General features: G+C 15.2%; 1 protein-coding gene across 1 annotated transcript in view; it reads left to right on the forward strand.

Moving 5' to 3' along the window:
- Positions 1–21,065, forward strand: part of LOC128951657 (homeobox protein 5-like) — a 96,055-nt gene that overhangs the window by 60,466 nt on the left and 14,524 nt on the right. The window contains exons 12-13 of the mRNA XM_054296904.1: positions 361–625; positions 2,102–2,241. Of these exons, the coding sequence (XP_054152879.1) occupies positions 361–625; positions 2,102–2,241 (405 nt within the window). The remainder of the gene's footprint in view (positions 1–360; positions 626–2,101; positions 2,242–21,065) is intronic.

Below are 21,065 nucleotides of genomic sequence, written 5' to 3' on the forward strand. Positions count from 1 at the left end.
CAAATGATAGAAATGTTTTTCATATGAAATCAATGCCATCGATAACCATATGTTTGACTAGTAGTAATCAATGGACTAATAATAAAAATAATAATAATAATAATCAATTGATTTATAATCTAATACCAAAAGAATTATCAAAAAACGATACGTTTAGTAATATATTTGTTTGTAAAATAAATGGACAATTTTGTAATAATTATTATCATAATAATAAAAACTATATGCGCTATACCTATACAGGTAGACAGTGTCTAACTATATTTTACCAGGGCAATTTTAGAAATTTACAAATAATTCCAAATAGATTACTAACTAATCTATATATTGGTTTCTATAATGTTCGGGATATATCAATAGCATTCTCAACTAGCAATACACCCACACATTTTCAACCATACCGTATGTATCGGTTGAACAATAAAATGATGACTTACTATGAAATTGAAGCAAATCTCCAGCAATACCTACCGTTTCCCTATCAGACTGATTGCCAATCATATGATAATGATATCGATGTCGACAACAATAAACAACAATCAACTGATGGACGACCACTAGTAGGACGACTGGAGAAACCAAAATCCCGTACGGAATGCATGTTAAACATAATGACTGATAGAGAGTATAGAAAATGTAATTATAATTACTATTGGATTCAATATCCTATTAAAAATCAATCAGAAATTCAATCATTAACTAAACATTTTAATAAATTAAGATTAAATAATAATTCAATTAACGATTGTATTGTTGATTATAAATTAAGTGAATTATATCGGAAATGTAAACCCGATTGCAATCATTATACATATGATATAACAGTTCAGAAAATGGACAAAGAATTACTTGATTTATATTTTAAACAATTAATTTTTATTAATATTAGAAAACAATTGAAATTACAAATAATATATTCACCAAAAATATCAGCCATTAGTTATTGGTGTGAATTGGGAGGACTTATTAGTATGTTTTGGGGTTACAGTTGTTATTCATTATTAACTAAATGTTTGGAAATGTTTTCATTGAAAAAAATGTTAGAAACTATTATTAGATATAATAGAAAACTTCGAAAGTTTAATAATATTATAATTAATAATAACAATAATACTAATTATTATTATTATATTAAACAACTAACTAATTATTTAATATTTTTAATATGTTTACTGATAATGTGTTGGCATTTATTATCGATAGTGAAATCATATCAAACATATCAAATTCAAACTGAAATAAAATTCAAAAACACTATTAGATTACCAATGATTTCATTAATATTTACACCAATCGTACCATTTGTTCAACAATTATCTATCGATGATAGGGATAGAAATTATTTAGATATTTATAAACATTTAAATAAATATGGTTTACATTTATTAAACACTAGTACTAGACAACAATTTTATCAATTTTTTCAATCAAAAATTGATTGTCAATTTGTATTTATTACAAATAAATTATATACTAGTATTGATTGTCCTGAAAAAAAATTATTTTTAGGTAAATTTTATTTAATATTTCATAGACCAATATTTAAATTTTATTATTCAATAATATATAAACAAACATTGTTTTCATTGAATCAAACATTTATTGATTATATTAGTAGTCATCAACTAAAACATTTATCAATTAAATTGAATAATAGTTTTATTAATAATAATTATTATGCAAAACAAACAGTATTGCAGACACTGTTTGACGATTGGAATTCAGATAATAGAATTGATATCAAATTTAATAGTTTAACAAATATTTTCTATACGACTAAAGTTGTCAATCAATTAAGTATTAATAGTAATCAATGTTTAGACAAAAAATCAATAATTGATAAACAATTTGACAATCGATTTGTTAGTAGTTATGATAATTATAGATTCAAATCAATTAATAATTGTATTAGAAATGAATATTTAATAACAAATAGTTGTCAACCATTTATTTACAATAAATTTGATTTATCACTGAAAACAACGGATGATATTAGTAATTGTGAGACAAATGAAAATTCTGGTAATTTATATAAATCTATTCAACAAAAATGTTTGAAACAAACTAGTGGTAAATGTTTGCGAATATTACCGGATATTAGTTCAACAACAGTCCCGTTGACGGGATTCCCGACGTATACTCAGATCAATATAATACCCAAACATGGATTAGAGCCACAAATCACTGAACAGTTATCAATGGATATCTATTCACTTATCTATGAAATCGGTGGTACTATTGGTATGTGGATCGGCATATCTGTAGTCACATGTAGTCAACTATTTTCATACATATATTATACTTTGAAAACATTATATCAAATTTATATCAATTATAAAAATCGTGTTATAGTTATTTAACTATAAATAAATATATATATATTATAATTCATAAAATTATTGTTGTTATATATATATATATATCAAAATTACTTATTTGTAATATAATCTTAAAACTAATGTTTTTTTGATAATTTTAAATATTATTTAATTAATGATAATGTTATTTTGTGTGTATTTTTTCAACTTTTATTTGTTAAGTTTTTGTACTATTAATGTAAAATATTTTATTTATTTATTTTCATATAACTAATGTATAACAGGGATAACTAAATTGTTTTTATTCACATATTTTATTTGCATAGTATTTACACATTTATATACTAATATTTATTTGTTATATATATATATATATATATTGATTGATTTATAAGTAAGTTATTTGTATTAAATGTATTAACATTTATATTATAATCTCAAATATCAAATACTAAAAGTAATATTATTTATTTTATTTTTTTAAAGTAATAATAATAATACTTATAATAAACATAATATTTGCATAAAATTTTGTCTATTTAAAAAAACAAAAAATAATAAACTACTTTCAATAATAAAAATAAAAATAATAATATATTTAATAATTACTTATTATAAACTATATGTTAGATTTTTTTTTAATTAAAAAATAACGTAATTAATTGTGACATTTATATTTATTATGATTTTTTCATATAAGTAGATTTAATAACATTTAATAATAATAATAGTAATAATTATTAATTAAATTTAGTGTAAATTTATTTTAGTTAATAATGTATTTATATTTATGTTAACAACAAATAATAATTAATAATTAATATCTTTCGGTATTAATAAAATTTTTATGAATACATTGTAATTACTAATTATTTTTTTTATGTGAGTTAATATTTTTATTTTATTTTTTTGGTGTATTTTATTACTAGTTATTGTTGTTTAATAAAGTTTCCCAAAACAATACAAAACAATAGTATCTAATTATTTGTTACTAATAATAATAATAATAATACATTAGTAATTAAAATCTATTGTAACTATTTTTTTCTACATTTACTTATAATAATTATGGTATTTGATAGTCAGGTAAGTGTGTAATACATGCTATTTGTTGTAATATACAGTATATATATATATATATATATATATATTGTATTTAAAATAATAATAAAATTGAAACAAATAATCATTGGATTATTACAATTATTATTTAATATATAATTTAAGTTAGAAATAATTAATTATTATTTGTCAACAAAATTGATGATTATATGTGTATGTGTATGTGTATGTGTATGTGTATGTGTATGTGTATGTGTATGTGTATGTGTATGTGTATGTGTATGTGTATGTGTATGTGTATGTGTATGTGTATGTGTATGTGTATGTGTATGTGTATGTGTATGTGTATGTGTATGTGTATGTGTATGTGTATGTGTATGTGTATGTGTATGTGTATGTGTATGTGTATGTGTATGTGTATGTGTATGTGTATGTGTATGTGTATGTGTATGTGTATGTGTATGTGTATGTGTATGTGTATGTGTATGTGTATGTGTATGTGTATGTGTATGTGTATGTGTATGTGTATGTGTATGTGTATGTGTATGTGTATGTGTATGTGTATGTGTATGTGTATGTGTATGTGTATGTGTATGTGTATGTGTATGTGTATGTGTATGTGTATGTGTATGTGTATGTGTATGTGTATGTGTATGTGTATGTGTATGTGTATGTGTATGTGTATGTGTATGTGTATGTGTATGTGTATGTGTATGTGTATGTGTATGTGTATGTGTATGTGTATGTGTATGTGTATGTGTTCAAAATGTTCAAAAAAATATATTAATATTATTTATGAAATAATATTTTAGTTTTTTTAATATAACAATTTCATATAAATAATTAAAAATTTTATTGATTAAAAACTGTAATGTTTTTTTTTAATATTTTTATTTATTTTTTTTAAATTTTTATTAATTATATTGACCAAAGGATATCCACTAAAATATTTTATAATTTTATTTTATTATTTAAAAAAATAATATTTTTCATATGTTTGGAATAAAAATTAAATTGTTTGTTTAGTTCATATAAACTTTATGTTCAAAAAAAAATAATTAATTTTTAATTTATTCAAAAAAAATAATTAGTAAATTATTTTATTTTTTATTTCTTAAATATTATTTTTTTTTATAAATATAATTTGATAATTAATTGATAGTAAAAGCATTGTTTGATTGGACAGACAGACAAACAGATATGTCATATACGGACAGTCATACGGACTGACCACTAGGCGGGCGACCGATACGACTGTCCCAACAGATTGACTGATGAAACCAATTGCTGAGCACATCATTGAAACATTTATTTTATTTATTTTGTTTAAATAATATAAATTTTATAATAAAATTATTTTAAATTATTTATAATTAATTAATTTATTTATTTATATAATCTAAATATTGTTTGTATATATATAATAATAATAATTTATTTCTTTATTTATTTTTAATTTAATAATTGTTTAATTTTTTTTCACCCAATAATTAATTGTTGTTAATTATTAATAGGTAATTGTTATGATAAATATTTTTTTTTTAAATTTAAATAAATAATTGAATTCAATTTTTTTCTAAATTTTTTATACAGTATAGTTGTATTTAAATATTGACATAAAAATTTTGTATATTATATATATATACATCTATTAATTAATTTTTTTAAAACTGTAATTTTTTAATAGACTAATAATTAATATAATTATATAAATTGTTTTAATTTTATAGTTTATTAAGTGATAAAAAACGTTATGTTGAATGTATGAGTGATCGCACTCTCTCTCTCTCTCTCTCTCTCTCGGAGAGAGAGAGAGAGAGAGTATATACAGACAGATATAAACAGAGAAACATTAGATTCAATACAACCAGTAGTTTGACAACCAGTTCATAGAAAATAGATTTTTTCAATAATTTTGTTCATTATTTCAGTTTATTTTTTTGAAATACAAATTTTATTTTTGTCTCTTAGTATATAAGTGTATACATTGTTTTTATATATTAAATAATAAATACTATATATATATTTTATTTCGATATTTTCAAATAATTTAAATATTAAGTTGTTTTAAAATTTCAAGAAAAAAATAAAATACAATAATTATGTTTTCCTTTTTTACATAAATATTATCCTAAATATATTATATAATATTATTAATCTGTATTATATACTAAATAATTATAATTATTTTAATAATATATTATTATTATTATAGTTTTGCGCCGATAATTGTGTGGCCATTGAAGCGGTCATCACTTGCGGTGAAAATCATTTTCATTATATCTAAATTAAAAAATATATTTATTAGTTAATTAGTTTATAATAATAATTAGATATAAATGTTTGACTAATTTGGATATAATCTGTAGTTAATATCAAGTGTTCAGACAATTGATTCCCATTTCAAGTCATAATAACACTCTCTGGTTGTGGACATCACTGGTCTCTGTCAATGATTGTCTGCAAACAAATAAACAAATAAATAAATTAATAATTATTTTTTTAAAGAGAAAATTGTTAAATACATTAATAAATTAATTAATTAATCTAATAGTTTAATATTGAATACCAACCAACAACAAAAATAGTAAAATATTATAATTAAATGTGTTTTTAAAAAAAAATAAATTTTAAGTTAATAGACACTCATCTCATAAAACATTATCTTGAATGTAGTATTAATAACAATAAAACAAACAATTACTATGTTTTTTATTTTTAAATTAGTCTTAAATTTAAAAAATTAATAGATATTTCCACAAAATTAGCCTAACATTAGTAGTCAATATGTATGACAACAATAATAAAATCAAACATTTATTTCAACACATTTATGGATATCACTGGTCTCTGTCAATGATTGTCTGCAAACAAAAAAAAATACAAAAAATACAAATAAATAAATTAATAATTTTTATTATAAGAGATAATTGTTAAATAAATAAAATAAATTAATTACCTTTATTTTAATACCAACAACAAACAAAAAAATTAGTCAATAAATAGTATATCAATTATGATACAAACATATCAGTAAATGTGTTTAAAATTTAATTAAATGTATTTTTTTAAAATAAATAGTTATAGTAATAGTCAATCAACTCATAAAACATTATTAAAATTAAAAGTGTTAAACAACACACAGTGTTATTGTAAAACAAAATATTACACTAAAAAAAATTAATATAAAATTTTAGTCAATATGTATGACAACAACAAAAACAATAACAAAAAATAAAGCATTTATTTTATCAAAAAATATATATATATTTTCAACAGTATTAAATGTGTCACACAACAATTTAATTGACAAACAGTTTCAATACATTTTCACATTTTTACTATCAGTTAAATGTTTGATGTGAGCTAACTATGAATCAAAAAATGTCTCTTAAAAACAAAAACTATTTTTTTCCCTTTTAAATACATATGTTTTAACATAGTGTGGGGGAGGAAGGGGTTTAGATTTGTTTTAACAAAATAAAAAGTACAAACGTAATATCTGAATCCCCCTCTCCTAATATATAATTTTAGTTAAATATTATATTTTATTATTATATTATATTAGTAAAATAATATTATATTTAAATTTGTAAATTTATTTTTCTAATTAAATGTTTAGTTATTTTATTAAATATGTATACTAAAAATAAATTTTTTTTAAAAAATAATTAAAATTACATTCTATAATTTTATTTGTTTCAAAAAAAAAACGACAACTAATAAAAATAAATATTAAAATTTACATTAAATATAATGTGATATATTTTTAATATCTAAAAATATTCATAAATTTTAAAGTTAATTGTATTCACAAAATACATATCTAAAATTTTGTACAGTTTTAGGTAGTATTGTAAGTATTGGTAAAAAATAACTAAAAAAATAATTCAAAAATTGTCTTAATTTTGTTTTTGTTATTCTAATATTGTTTTTAAATATACTATATTATTGCAACATTTAATTGAAATTCAAAAATAAATAAATAAATAATTTATATAAAACTCAAATCTAATTTATTTGATATAAAACTATTTACTTATAGAAATAAATGGCATTAAAAAAATATTAATTACTTTATTAATTATTAATCTATAAATTTGTAAATTTTACATTAAAATTTCAATTAAATGTTATACAAACTGTTATTAAAATATGTTTAAGTTTAAATCTTTTATTATTAGTTTTATAATTATGTATTATTAGTTCAATCTCTCATAAATTCATTAAATAAATTGTATTTGTTTTTTTTAATTTAACAATTGCTAAAAATAGTATATATTTTTTAATTAGAGTTAAAATAATATTAATTTTAATAATAAACTTGTATTATAGTTAACTTATATTAAACAATAAATAATAATTTTTGTCACTAAAAACATTTTTTATTTTTAATTTATTAAAATAATTAGTAAATTATTTTTTAATTGAAATTTTCTATTAATTACTTATTGTAATTATATTTTAGAATAATTAATGAATTAAATAATTATATTATATTATTAAACATTAAAAATCTATTTAGATATCATTGAATTTACAAATATATTAAAATTAATATTCATTATAAATATAATTAAATTAAATTTTCAAAAAAATAATCTCTCATTAAACTGTAATTATAATTTTCATTTAATTTCTATTATATTTTTATAATTTATATTAAATTATAAATAGCTCTACCATATACATTATTTATCTATAATATATATTTTCAATTAAATTAGTATTTTTAAATATAAAAATAAATTAGTTTTTTTATGTTTGAAAAAATAGTTTTTTCACTAAATAACTAAAACTTAAATCATTTACTTCATATACAATATTATTATTTTTAATGAATATTAATTATATTTTATATAAATATATTGTATGTAAACATGAAGTCATTTGACTTATAAAAAAAATATCTAATATTTTTAGATATTTTATAATTATAGACATTTTACATAATAAATATTTTTAAAAAAAACTAATTAAATTTTCTATTTTTCTAAACATATATATTTCTAGTTTACAAATTTAAAGTATATGATATAAAATATTGGTTTACGATAAAGTTTTTAATTAAAATGATTTAAATAATAATAATAAAAAAGATAAGAAAATTAAATATAATAAAAATTAAGAAATTTAAATTAAGAAAAATAATAGTATTATAAATTTAAGAAATTTAGATATATTGTACAATAAATTGTTTTATAAATTTTTTACCTTATAAATGTTGACTAGAAATATATGATAGTAATAAATATATAATATAAATAATAATCCAATAAATATTGTTAACATAATTATAAGAAAATTATAATTAAATTATTATTTATTTTTATAAACTAAATAAAACACAAACACTTAACACAAAAAAAAAATAATTTGAAAAACATTGAAAAATATGTCTTATTTTTACACATTATTGTTAATAATAATAATAATAATAAAGTATTTAGTAAATAATTTAATAATATATTAATTTATATTACAGTTTATATATATAAAACATTAACATTTAGTGATTAATCACAAACAACACACAGAAAATAAAAACATTAGTGTTTTTTTAGTTAAAAATTAATTTAGCATTTAATCAATTAATCAATCATTCATTGAATTAATAGTTATTTAGTATAAGTTATAGTAGTAGTGATAGTTAGTGATAATTGTTATATTTATATTACAGTATTATCAATGTGTGTATTAATTATTAGATAAATATTATTATACAGTAATTTTTATGTATTATACTTTATTGTTATATGTAAAATTAATTATACAATTAATAATTTATTAAAAATAATAAACTATATTTAACGTTAATAATATTAATTTTAAAAATTTATTATTTTCAGTTAACTATTAACTTTTAACAGTTAACTAAAATAAACAAATATAAAATAATGATACAGATATATTTTTTTAAAAATTATATCTATTAAATATACATTTCGTAAATAAACAATTGATATCTTAACAAAAAACAATGTTATTTCTATAATATTAATAATATATATACAGTATATATAAATTAATAATAATTTTAATATAATATTTTGTTTATAATTTTAATATATTGTGTTGTGTTGCCGTCTTTTCTGTCCACTATATGCGCTGATAGTCCCGGACCATAATCGAAGCACACAACCCCGAGATCCGTCCGATGATAGATCTCGCCAATGATCGCTTGTTGATAATCTTAGTAATCCTTAAGAACACCACAGTTAACACAATGAAGAAGTAATCCAAATAATGGTACACACATTATAATAATTAAAAGTATTGTTTATTTAATAATTGATAAAATAAAAGTATACATCAGTACATAAAAATATAACTATACTGCACTGCCCGGAACTGCTGACCAATGATATGCAAGTTTATGCATAGCAAAGGCCTGCCAGTCCAGGCAGAGCTTTAGCTACTGTTAGAGTTAACTGTTTTAAGTCTAAACTCTATAGCTCTTGAGCTGACCAGTTTAAGTCTTAGCTCAACACTTGAGTGACTCTTCAATGAGAAGTACCTCAGTATTTATATGCTTTTGAATCAATAGGTCTTATTGTTTGCAGACGACACCAATGAGTGTCGTGTGAACACAAGCCTTACTCTACAATATATAAGTTCCCCTCACTTAGACATTACTATATAAATTCCCATTAATAACAAAGACATTACATTTAACTACTTAATATTCCCACTAATATTCCCTAATATTCCCGTTTGACTACAACCCTACTTATAATAGTGTAACAATTTTAGACGGGATAATTCCCGGGTTTACTCGGGTAATTATCCCTTAATAATATAAGTTTAACTTTTTAATCACGTGACTCCTGGTTTGTCCCGTTGGGACTAAAACATGAATCCCGTTTACAACACTAATGTATGTGGTGTCGATACCCATCGATAGATGGCAGTACCGGCGCCACAATACATATACATCATTACCTGACAGTAATTATACAATATAACAATAACAATAACAATAATAATAATAATAACTATAATAACATTAGATAATAATAATAATAATAATAGTATTACATAACATTTACCTTTAAGTATTGTTTACAAATAGTATTATAATAGAGTATTAAAACAAATTAATATTTAATGTTTACAACAAAACAGTATTATATTTCACAACACTTTAACAACTACTACTTAAAATCTATAACAATATAATTTATACCTATAAGTATTAACAACAAAACAATTGTATTTGAAATATGTATTAATTATTTATAACAGTATTATGTATATGTATTTAACAGTATTATAAAATGCCGTAAAAACCTATATGTGTTATAAACAATATTTTTGAGTGCATATACACTAACAGTATTACATTTAATCAGTTTTTTAAAAATATACATTTAAATTGCATTGTCAGCATAACTGTATGCTGCATGATATCAGTTATGCTGTACTAAACATAACGCATTATAATATTTATGTCAGCAAATTTTTGTATTTTTTTTTTGTTTAAAAATCTTTTTATACAACATTTATAGTATTTTTAATTTTTAAACAATATGATACAAAATATATAATAAACAATAGTAATGTATAGATATTTTGCAACTCAATTGATAAATACGATATTAATAATATTAAATAACTTATAACACAAATAGTATACAATATTAATATTATAATTATTAGTATTATAAATACATTTATTATAATTATACAATTAATAATTTATTAATTATAATAGACTATATTTAGCGTTAATAATATTAATTAAAAAATGTATTATTTTTAGTAAACTATTAACTTAAAAATTTAATAATAATATTTATAAATTAATATTTTTTAAATATTATACAGTTTATTTATAAAGTATGTTATTATGTTATTATTATTTTACATAAATTTAATATTTTATTTTTTTAAAAATAAATTAAATAAATAAATTAAAAATATTTTAATACAGATATATATATTTTTATTAATCAATTTTTTTAATTATATATTAAATATACATTTTGTAAATAAGCAATGTTTTAACAAAAACAATGTTATTTCTATTAATAATTTTGATATTATATTTTGTWTATAACTATAATAAATAATATTTATGTCAACAAATATTTGTATTTTTTTGTATAAAATTTTTTTTATACAACATTTATAGTATTTTAATGACATAAATAATATGATACAAAATATGTAATAAACAATAGTAATATATAGATATTTTGCAACTCAATTGATAAATATTATACCAATAATATTAAATAATTTAACACAAATAGTATACAATATTAATATTATAATTATAATTATTATAAATACATTTATTACAATATATTCATAATAATATTGCAATGAAAACAATGTTTTTCTTAAAATTTTCAAACAATATGTTAAAAACACAATCAAATAATGTATTAATAAAATAATATTAAAATATAATCAAATTAATTGTGTATAAATTAGTTTTAGATTTATCATTATTAATATATTAATATTTTAGTTTATTTATTTATTTATAAAATTGTGAATAACAAATTTTATTAATTTAATTACACAGTATTATTTTCATCAATTTTTTTAGTTAAATATATTTAAATCTATTAATTGTAATTATTAGTATATATATATATATATTAAATATTTTTTAATATAATTAAATGAAACAAAAATTATTTCAAAAGTTATTTGTAAAACATTATTATGAATAACACAATATAATATTATAATCAAATTTAAAATTAATTAATTAAGCTACAATATTTCATAAAAAATTATTATATCTTAAAGTTTTTTAACTTTTCTATTTTTAAAATTATTTAAAAAATTATTATTTCTAAAAGTTATTGTTTTACAATTTAATTGATTTATTATTGTAAAAATTTWATACTTAATTAATTACTTAAAAAACTGTAAATTGATTACATTTATTTAAAAAAATTATTAGAAATTTTATATGTATTTAACAAAAATTTTATTTCCTATTTATCGATAATCTATTTTTAATATATTAAAAATAATTATTTTTTCTATTGTTATCCTTTTAGTTATTATGTTACAGTTTATAAAATAAATAAAAAAAATATATAATAAACAACTAATATAGAAAATTATATATAATTACTAGATATTATAGTTTAAAACAAACACAGATATAATTATTTTATTGTAAAAATAATTTGTTAAAAAAATATTTTAAAAGTTTTAATAAAATAATAAAACTGTAATAAATTAACAAATTTTTTTAAGTTATTTGTAGTTTATTTTAAAATTTAATAATAGAATTAGTATTGTTATATTTTTAATTTATAGTTTTTTTAATAACTAGATAAATAATGTAACTAAATAATTATATTTACAATATATAATAATAATTTACTTTATACTTAATACTTATTACAAAAAAATTGTGAAAATGAATTTTTTGTTATTAACTAAATACAATATATAATAATTGCAAAAATTTATTACTTTATTAAACAATTTTTTTTTAAAATTATAATTTGTTTTTTATAAAATAATTTTATATAAGATAATAATTATTAGTAATACTATTAATAATACTGTATTTTGTAATAGATTAGTTGTTAATATTATAGATATGTTTACACAATAATTAAACTAATTAAATGGATAAATTATTTTATTATTATTTTTACACAATAAAAAGTATTTTAAAAAATTTATTAATTAAAGCATTTTTATTAGTATTGCTAATTCTTAATAATAATAATAATTACAATAATAATAATAACATTATTAATAAATTATAATATAAATTATAAATCCTTTTAAAATTGTATTTTAAAAAAAACTAATGTAGATAATAAATATGTTTGTTATATTGAATATTAGAAAACTATATTTAACTAATAACTTATATATAGTTTTCTAATATTCAATATAACAAACATATTTATTATAATTTATTAATCATTATATTATTATTATAGTATTTAAAAGTGTTATAAAAAATAATTTTTATTATTACAATATAAACAATTATAATTATTATATAAATTAAAAACATATAAACAGCCAATAATAATTAATATTTCATAAAATGTTATTAAATAAGCTAAATTATAAAAAATAAATCTGAAAAAAGTATAAAATTTTAATTAAAAGAAATAATTATTTAATATTTAATTTATTAGTATTATTAATTTAATTTTGATAATTACAAAAACATCTGTGTGTTTTATATGTTTTTAATAAAATTAATAGCAAATTAACTTTAAAAATTAATAATATTATTATAATTGAGATACACCATTTAAAAAAAAATAAAAATAAATATCATCATGAATTTTTCAATAATATTATAAAATATATATGATAAAAAACGATAAGTTAAACTTTATATAACAAATAATTTTAATTGTAATAATTATTTTTATAATTTTTAGTATAATTTATAGCAATTGTGTTTTCGTTTTATTATTATTATTATAAATCAAAATTTTTAATAAAAATATAATATATTATATTGATTTTTTTGTATTTGTATTAAATAAATTTATATATTTCTAAAAAAACTTATATGTTTATAATTTTATTAAAATATTTTCTAATGCTTAAGTTGTTTGAAAATAATATTAATAATAATACTAATACTGTAATAAAAAGCAAATCAATTATTTTTATGTTATTAATTGATTATTTTAATATATATTAGTAATAATAGTATTAGCAAAAGTATATTTATAGTTTACAATTTTTTTAATAACTTAATAAAATATACTCTATTCTAATTATTTTACCTAGCTAATAGTTTTTATTTTTTGTTGTTGTTGTATTTTTTCACTAATATGGAAAAAATAGTATAAAATTACTATAATAAATGTTATTAAAACTAATATATTATTGATTTATAAATATATATTTATTAATTTTTTATATTGATTTATAAATATATATATATTAATTTTTTATATTTTATTTAAAATTTAATAATTTAATTAGCTGATTAAGCAAAAAAGTTATAGAAGTATTTATTAAAAATTAGCTATATAAAATAATTTTCAATTAAAAATTTACGTTTAACTTTAGTTTAATTAAATATCAGTATTATTAGAGATTATAATTTGAAAAACTAATTAAATATTTTAATAAAAGTTAAATATTTTAGATGTTATTTTGTTTTTTTTCTATAATTAATACGCACACACACACTGTAAATAAACACATATCATAACTGTAATTAAATAATTAACAAATATATTATATATTATTTAATTTTAATTATATTTTATAAATTATTTAAAAGTTATTTTTTCAACAATATATTGATGAAATTAATCAATTTTATATATTATTAAAAAAAACATTTATATGTTTATAGTTTTATTAAATTAATTATTTAAAAAATGTATAGTATTTTCTAAACCAAATTTGTTTAAATAATATTAATAATAATAATACACAAAAAAACTGTAATAAAAAGCAAATCAATTATTTTTAATTTACTAAAAGATGATTTAAATGTTAATTAGGTAATTTTAAAGTGTTTCAAACTTTTAATAACTTAATAAATGATTAATATTTTTTTTGAATAAATTTTAATTTTTTAGAAGAAATACTATTAAAAACTACTAATTAATACAAAAAATTTCTAACTATATAAAATATACCATTTAGTAAGCTTATAATTATGTACAATTAACAAATAAATATATTAGTACAAAAAAATCTTAATTTTATATACAGTTTTTAATAATTAAAATTATATTTTTTAATTTGCAAAACTTGATATTAAATGTTATTAATAAAAATTAAAAATTAATATTTAATTAGTACTAATAATTTGTAATTTTTTGAAAAATTAATTATCATTGATAGGATAATTAAAAAATAAATTTCTCAAAAAATAAATATTAATTCAAAAAATTTTATTTTATTCGAATTACAATTTTGTATTTAAAAATTTGAATATAGATAATAAATATCTTTTATTATAAATATGTAAATTTAGTTTATTATAATAAATATTAGAAAACTAATATAAATTAATCAATTTGTTTATCGATATATTATTATAATGTTATTTATAAGTATAACAGAAAATAATTTTTATAATTACAATAATATTAAATTATAACTATTAAATTAAATTGCAGTTTATTTATTAAATATATATTTTGAATTTTATTATTTTTTTATAGTTATAAAAAGTATATAAAGTATTTAAAATAAAATTTGGTATATAATATACTATTTTTTTAAAATATGTTTTTAACAATAGAAAATACTAAAATTCAAAATATATATTTTTGATAAAAAAACTGCAATTTAAAACTTTAGAATAAACTAATCAATGAGTTTAATAAACTTTTTTATTTAAATAGATTACTTTATGTTTAATATATTAATTTTGTTTTATTATTACTTAAATAATAAACTAATAAACTAATTAATATAACCTATTTTATTAATAGTTTACTACAAAACAATTAAAAATTTATTAAAAGTAAATAAATATGTAATTTAGGATAAAATATATCCTATGTTGTATAATTTTTTAAAAATAAATATTTGTATTTTTATTTATAATTTTTTTTGATCAATTTGCTAATTAAATTATTAAATAATTAAATTTTATGTTAATTTTTTTAAAATATTTTTAGTAATAATTTTAAATAAAATGTAAACTAAAATATACTGTATATATTAATACTACATTATATGATAAACTATTACAAATATTTATTACTCAAAGTGATACATAAAAAAATAAAAATAAAATAAATTAGAATAGAATATTAATCTTTAATTAATTTATTAAATAATTGTTATATTTTTTCCTAATTAAATATAAAATTATTTATTAATAAATTAAAAAATTGATTTGCGTTTTATTAGAGTTTTTTGAGTGTGTATTATTATTAATATTAAAAATTTTAAATAAATTAAGCTTTATAAAATACTAGATATAATAGTTAATTAATTAATATATATTTAACTTATTGAAATAAATTAACTAAAATTTTTCTTATTAAATTTATTAAAACATTAATTTTTCTACAATATATCTATAATATTAATTAATTTATAATTACTAAAAAAAGATACGCGTACATTTTTATTAAATTAATTATTTAATAAATCTATAGTATTTTATAATAGCTTAATTTGTTTTAAAATAAAATAATTAATACTATATAAAAAAAACTGTAATAAAAAACAAATCTATAATTTTTAAATTATTAATTAATGTTATTATATATTATTAGGTGTTTTAGTCCAACGTTAAATATATTTATAACTTACAGCTATTCTAATTATTTTATCTTGTTCATATATTTTAATTTTTATTTTTTTGTATAAAAATAAAACGAATTAATTAGTACAAAATTAGAGTAATTATAGTAAAAAACTTTATAGTATTTAATAATACTTCATAATAATAATAGTTATAATAATAATATAACAAAATGTAATAAAATACAAATTTAATATTTTTATTTTATTAAAAGTTGATTTTTAAAATAATTACGATTTAATTATATATCTAATTTACAACTATTTAATAACTTAACAAAAAATATATTTTAATCTAATTGTTTTAACGAACTAATATTTTTATTAAAACTAGTGTAGTTTTAAAAAATTTAAATAAAATTAAATTATTCAATAAAAATTATTAACTATATATTTAATTATCAATAAATTAAACATTATTAGTTTATAATTTATACTAATTAAATATTTAATCATAAAATACCGTAAATGATTTTATAAAACTTTTTTTATAATTAATATTTCTGTTTATAAAATTATCAAAATTTTTAATAAATATTAAAAAGATATAAATTTTATATACAGTTGATAAATATTATAAAAATTAATTAATATGTAAGTATATGTAATATTTTACAAATATTTACATTTATTTTTTGAAAATAATAATTGATTAAATTGTATTAAAAACATTAGAAAATTATATTATTTTATCAAGGTTATTTTTTAAAATAATAATAATACAAAAAACTGTAATTATTGTATTTTTTCACTAATACGAAAAAAATTGTATAAAATTACAATAATAAATGTTATTAAAACTAATATATATATATATTATTTTTTAATATTTTATTTTAAATTTAATAATTTAATTAGCTAATTAGCCAAAAAAAAAGTTATAGAAGTATCAATTAAAAAATAGCTATATAAAATAATTTTAAATTAAAAATTTAGGTTTATTTATAGTTTAATTCAATATCTGTATTATTAGAGATTGTAATTAAACACATATTACAACTGTAATTAAATAATTAAACAAATATATTATATATTATTTAATTTAAATTATATTTTTTAATTATTTATAAGTTATTTTTCAACGATATATTGATGAAATTAATCAATTTATATATTATTAAAAAACATTTATACGTTTATAGTTTTATTAAATTAATTATTTAAAAACTTTTTAGGTATTTTCTAATGCTTAATTTGTTTTAAAAATAATATTATTAATAATAATACACACAAAAAACTGTAATAAAAAGCAAATCAATTATTTGTAATTTACTAAAAGATGATTTAAATGTTAATTAGGTAATTTTAAAGTGTTTCAAACTTTTAATAACTTAATAAATGATTAATATTTTTTTTGAATAAATTTTAATTTTTTAGAAGAAATACTATTAAAAACTACTAATTAATACAAAAAATTTCTAACTATATAAAATATACCATTTAGTAAGCTTATAATTATGTACAATTAACAAATAAATAAATTAGTACAAAAAAATCTTAATTTTATATACAGTTTTTAATAATTAAAATTATATTTTTTAATTTGCAAAACTTGATATTAAATGTTATTAATAAAAATTAAAAATTAATATTTAATTAGTACTAATAATTTGTAATTTTTTGAAAAATTAATTATCATTGATAGGATAATTAAAAAATAAATTTCTCAAAAAATAAATATTAATTCAAAAAATTTTATTTTATTCGAATTACAATTTTGTATTTAAAAATTTGAATATAGATAATAAATATCTTTTATTATAAATATGTAAATTTAGTTTATTATAATAAATATTAGAAAACTAATATAAATTAATCAATTTGTTTGAATTGCAAAAATTTATATTTATTTATGTTGTTATTATTGTTATTATTATAATTTGACAATGACAATAAACAAAAATATAGTAATAATAATAATAATAATACAAAAAACTGTAATTAAAAACAAATCTACGATTTTTAAATGTAAATGTTATTAGTTATTAATAGGAAATATTTGAATTTTTAGTATATTTTTATTAGGTTCAACAAATTACAATTAATTATAATTATAATTTACAGTTATTCCATATATTTTAGCTAACAAATATTTTTAGTTTTAATTTTTAGTTTTAAATTTAGTAATAAATGTTAGTAAAACTATTGTAATATTAATATATATATATATATATATTTTAATTTAATTTAAAATTATTGCTTAAAGTATTTAGAAACTTTTGAATAAAATTAATAGTTATATTAAAAAAAATTAATTATTATTTAGTTTAATTAATATTAATTGATAAATTAACTAATAAAAAACTATTAGTAATATTTTATAATAATAGATTAGTTGTTAATATTATTGTTTACTCAAAATAAAAAAAATAATTAAATGGAAAATTTATTTTTATTATTATATTAACAAAAAAAAGTTATTTTAAAAATTAATTAATTAAAGCATTATTAATAGTATTGATAATTCTTAATAATATTAAATTATAAATCCTTTTAATATTTTTTTTTTAAATATTGTATTAAATAAGTTTTATCAAATTTATAAACATTTTTTATTAAATAAATATTAATTTTTATAATTGAAAATTAATTAAATATTTTTTGTAAAATACATTATAATTTTATAAAAGTTTTAAAATTTTTGATAAAAATATTATTTTGTTTTTTGTGTTATTAATATTTATAAATATTACACATATAATATAACTGTAATTAAACAATTAACATATAAATTATATATTATTTAAATTAAATTTTTAAAATATTAATTAAAAGAAATTTATCTACAATATATTATTATACAATAATATTAATCAATTTATATATTATTAATAAACATTATACATTTATATATTTTTAATTAAATTAATTATTTAACAAATTTATAGTATTTTATACTGCTGTTTAATTTGTTTAAATTTAATATCAAAAATAATATTCAAAAGCAAATACTTAATCTTTAAGATATTAATAGATTATTTTAAATTTAATCAGGATAAATTTGGTCGATTTTTAATTTTTTAATATTACATTTATATATTATTTTTTATGTTTCTCTAATATGAAAAAATAGTACAAAATTAGAGTAATTAATTAAAAAATTAATAAATAATGTTAAAATAATAAAGATTTTTGATAAATAATATAATAAGTTTATAACAATAGAAAATACAAAAATATAACTTAAATTAAAATTGAAATATATATATATTTTGAAAAAACAGCGATTTCTAATTTTAAAATAATCTAATTAAAATTTTAGTTTAATTGTTAGCATTATCGGGCTAGAATATATATATTTATTTATGGATATTATATGAATATATTATTATATAGTTTATGTTAAATAAATTATTTAATAAATCAATAGTATTTTATAATTTGTTTTAGAAAATATTATTTTTTGAATTACTAATATAATAAAACTGTAGTAATTATAAATTGTTTTTAAAATTTATTATAAATATTTTGTTTATTAATTAATTAATTAAAAATATCAATTGTTGTTTATGAAAGATTTAATTAATCATTATATTTAATTAGTAAATTAATATACATTAATATATTTGCATTTTCTCATAGTTTACTAATAATTAATAAATTTTAAAAACAAATATAAATACAACTTAAATATATGTAAAATAGGAACAATAGTTTAAATAATAATTGTTTATTAATAATAATAATAATTAGTATAAATATATATAATAAATAAATAAATAAATTTATTATTTTAAAATAAAGTAATTATTAGTATTATTATATATTAATGTATTTTTGATTTTAACAAATTAACTATTTTTATAATAATCGAGATTTATTTTCATCTATAAAAACTATTAAAAATTTTCTACACACTTGATATTATAACTGAAAACTGTAATATTTATGTTTAAAAAATAAAATTTTTATTATATAATTAATTTCACTAAATCATTAGCAATAAATCAGATAAAATTTTAAATCATTTAATGATTTTTTTGTTCAAATTAACTCTAATTATATATTTAAAAATTTATAGATAGATATATACTGTATATATTTATATTGTTAACAAATAAATTATCTAATTATTACTAATTGTATTTTTTTAAAAATTATTAATATAATTATTTTATAAATAATTACATTAGTATATTTTATCTAATAATTATATTTGTATATCAATTAATCTTTAAATTTTTTTTATTTAATAATAACTAAAATATTAATTATTACAAGGTAGAAAAAATTAATAGACTTTATTGTATATTGATTTTTTTAATATTAAAACAAAATGATATCTAATCTAATATAGAAAACACAGATAATATTACCCAAAAATTGCAAACAAATTTTAGGTACTATGAAATTAGTAAAACAATTAAAATGTATTAGATTTATCACTATTTAAACAATAGTTATTTAATTTATTTTATTATATAAATATGTTTTATTATTAAGTTTATTGAA

Source organism: Oppia nitens, unplaced genomic scaffold (genome assembly GCF_028296485.1).
Source record: "Oppia nitens isolate AA-2021 unplaced genomic scaffold, nextdenovo-longstitch-racon4-pilon3 scaffold1_pilon_pilon_pilon, whole genome shotgun sequence".
Lineage (NCBI taxonomy): Eukaryota > Metazoa > Arthropoda > Arachnida > Sarcoptiformes > Oppiidae > Oppia > Oppia nitens.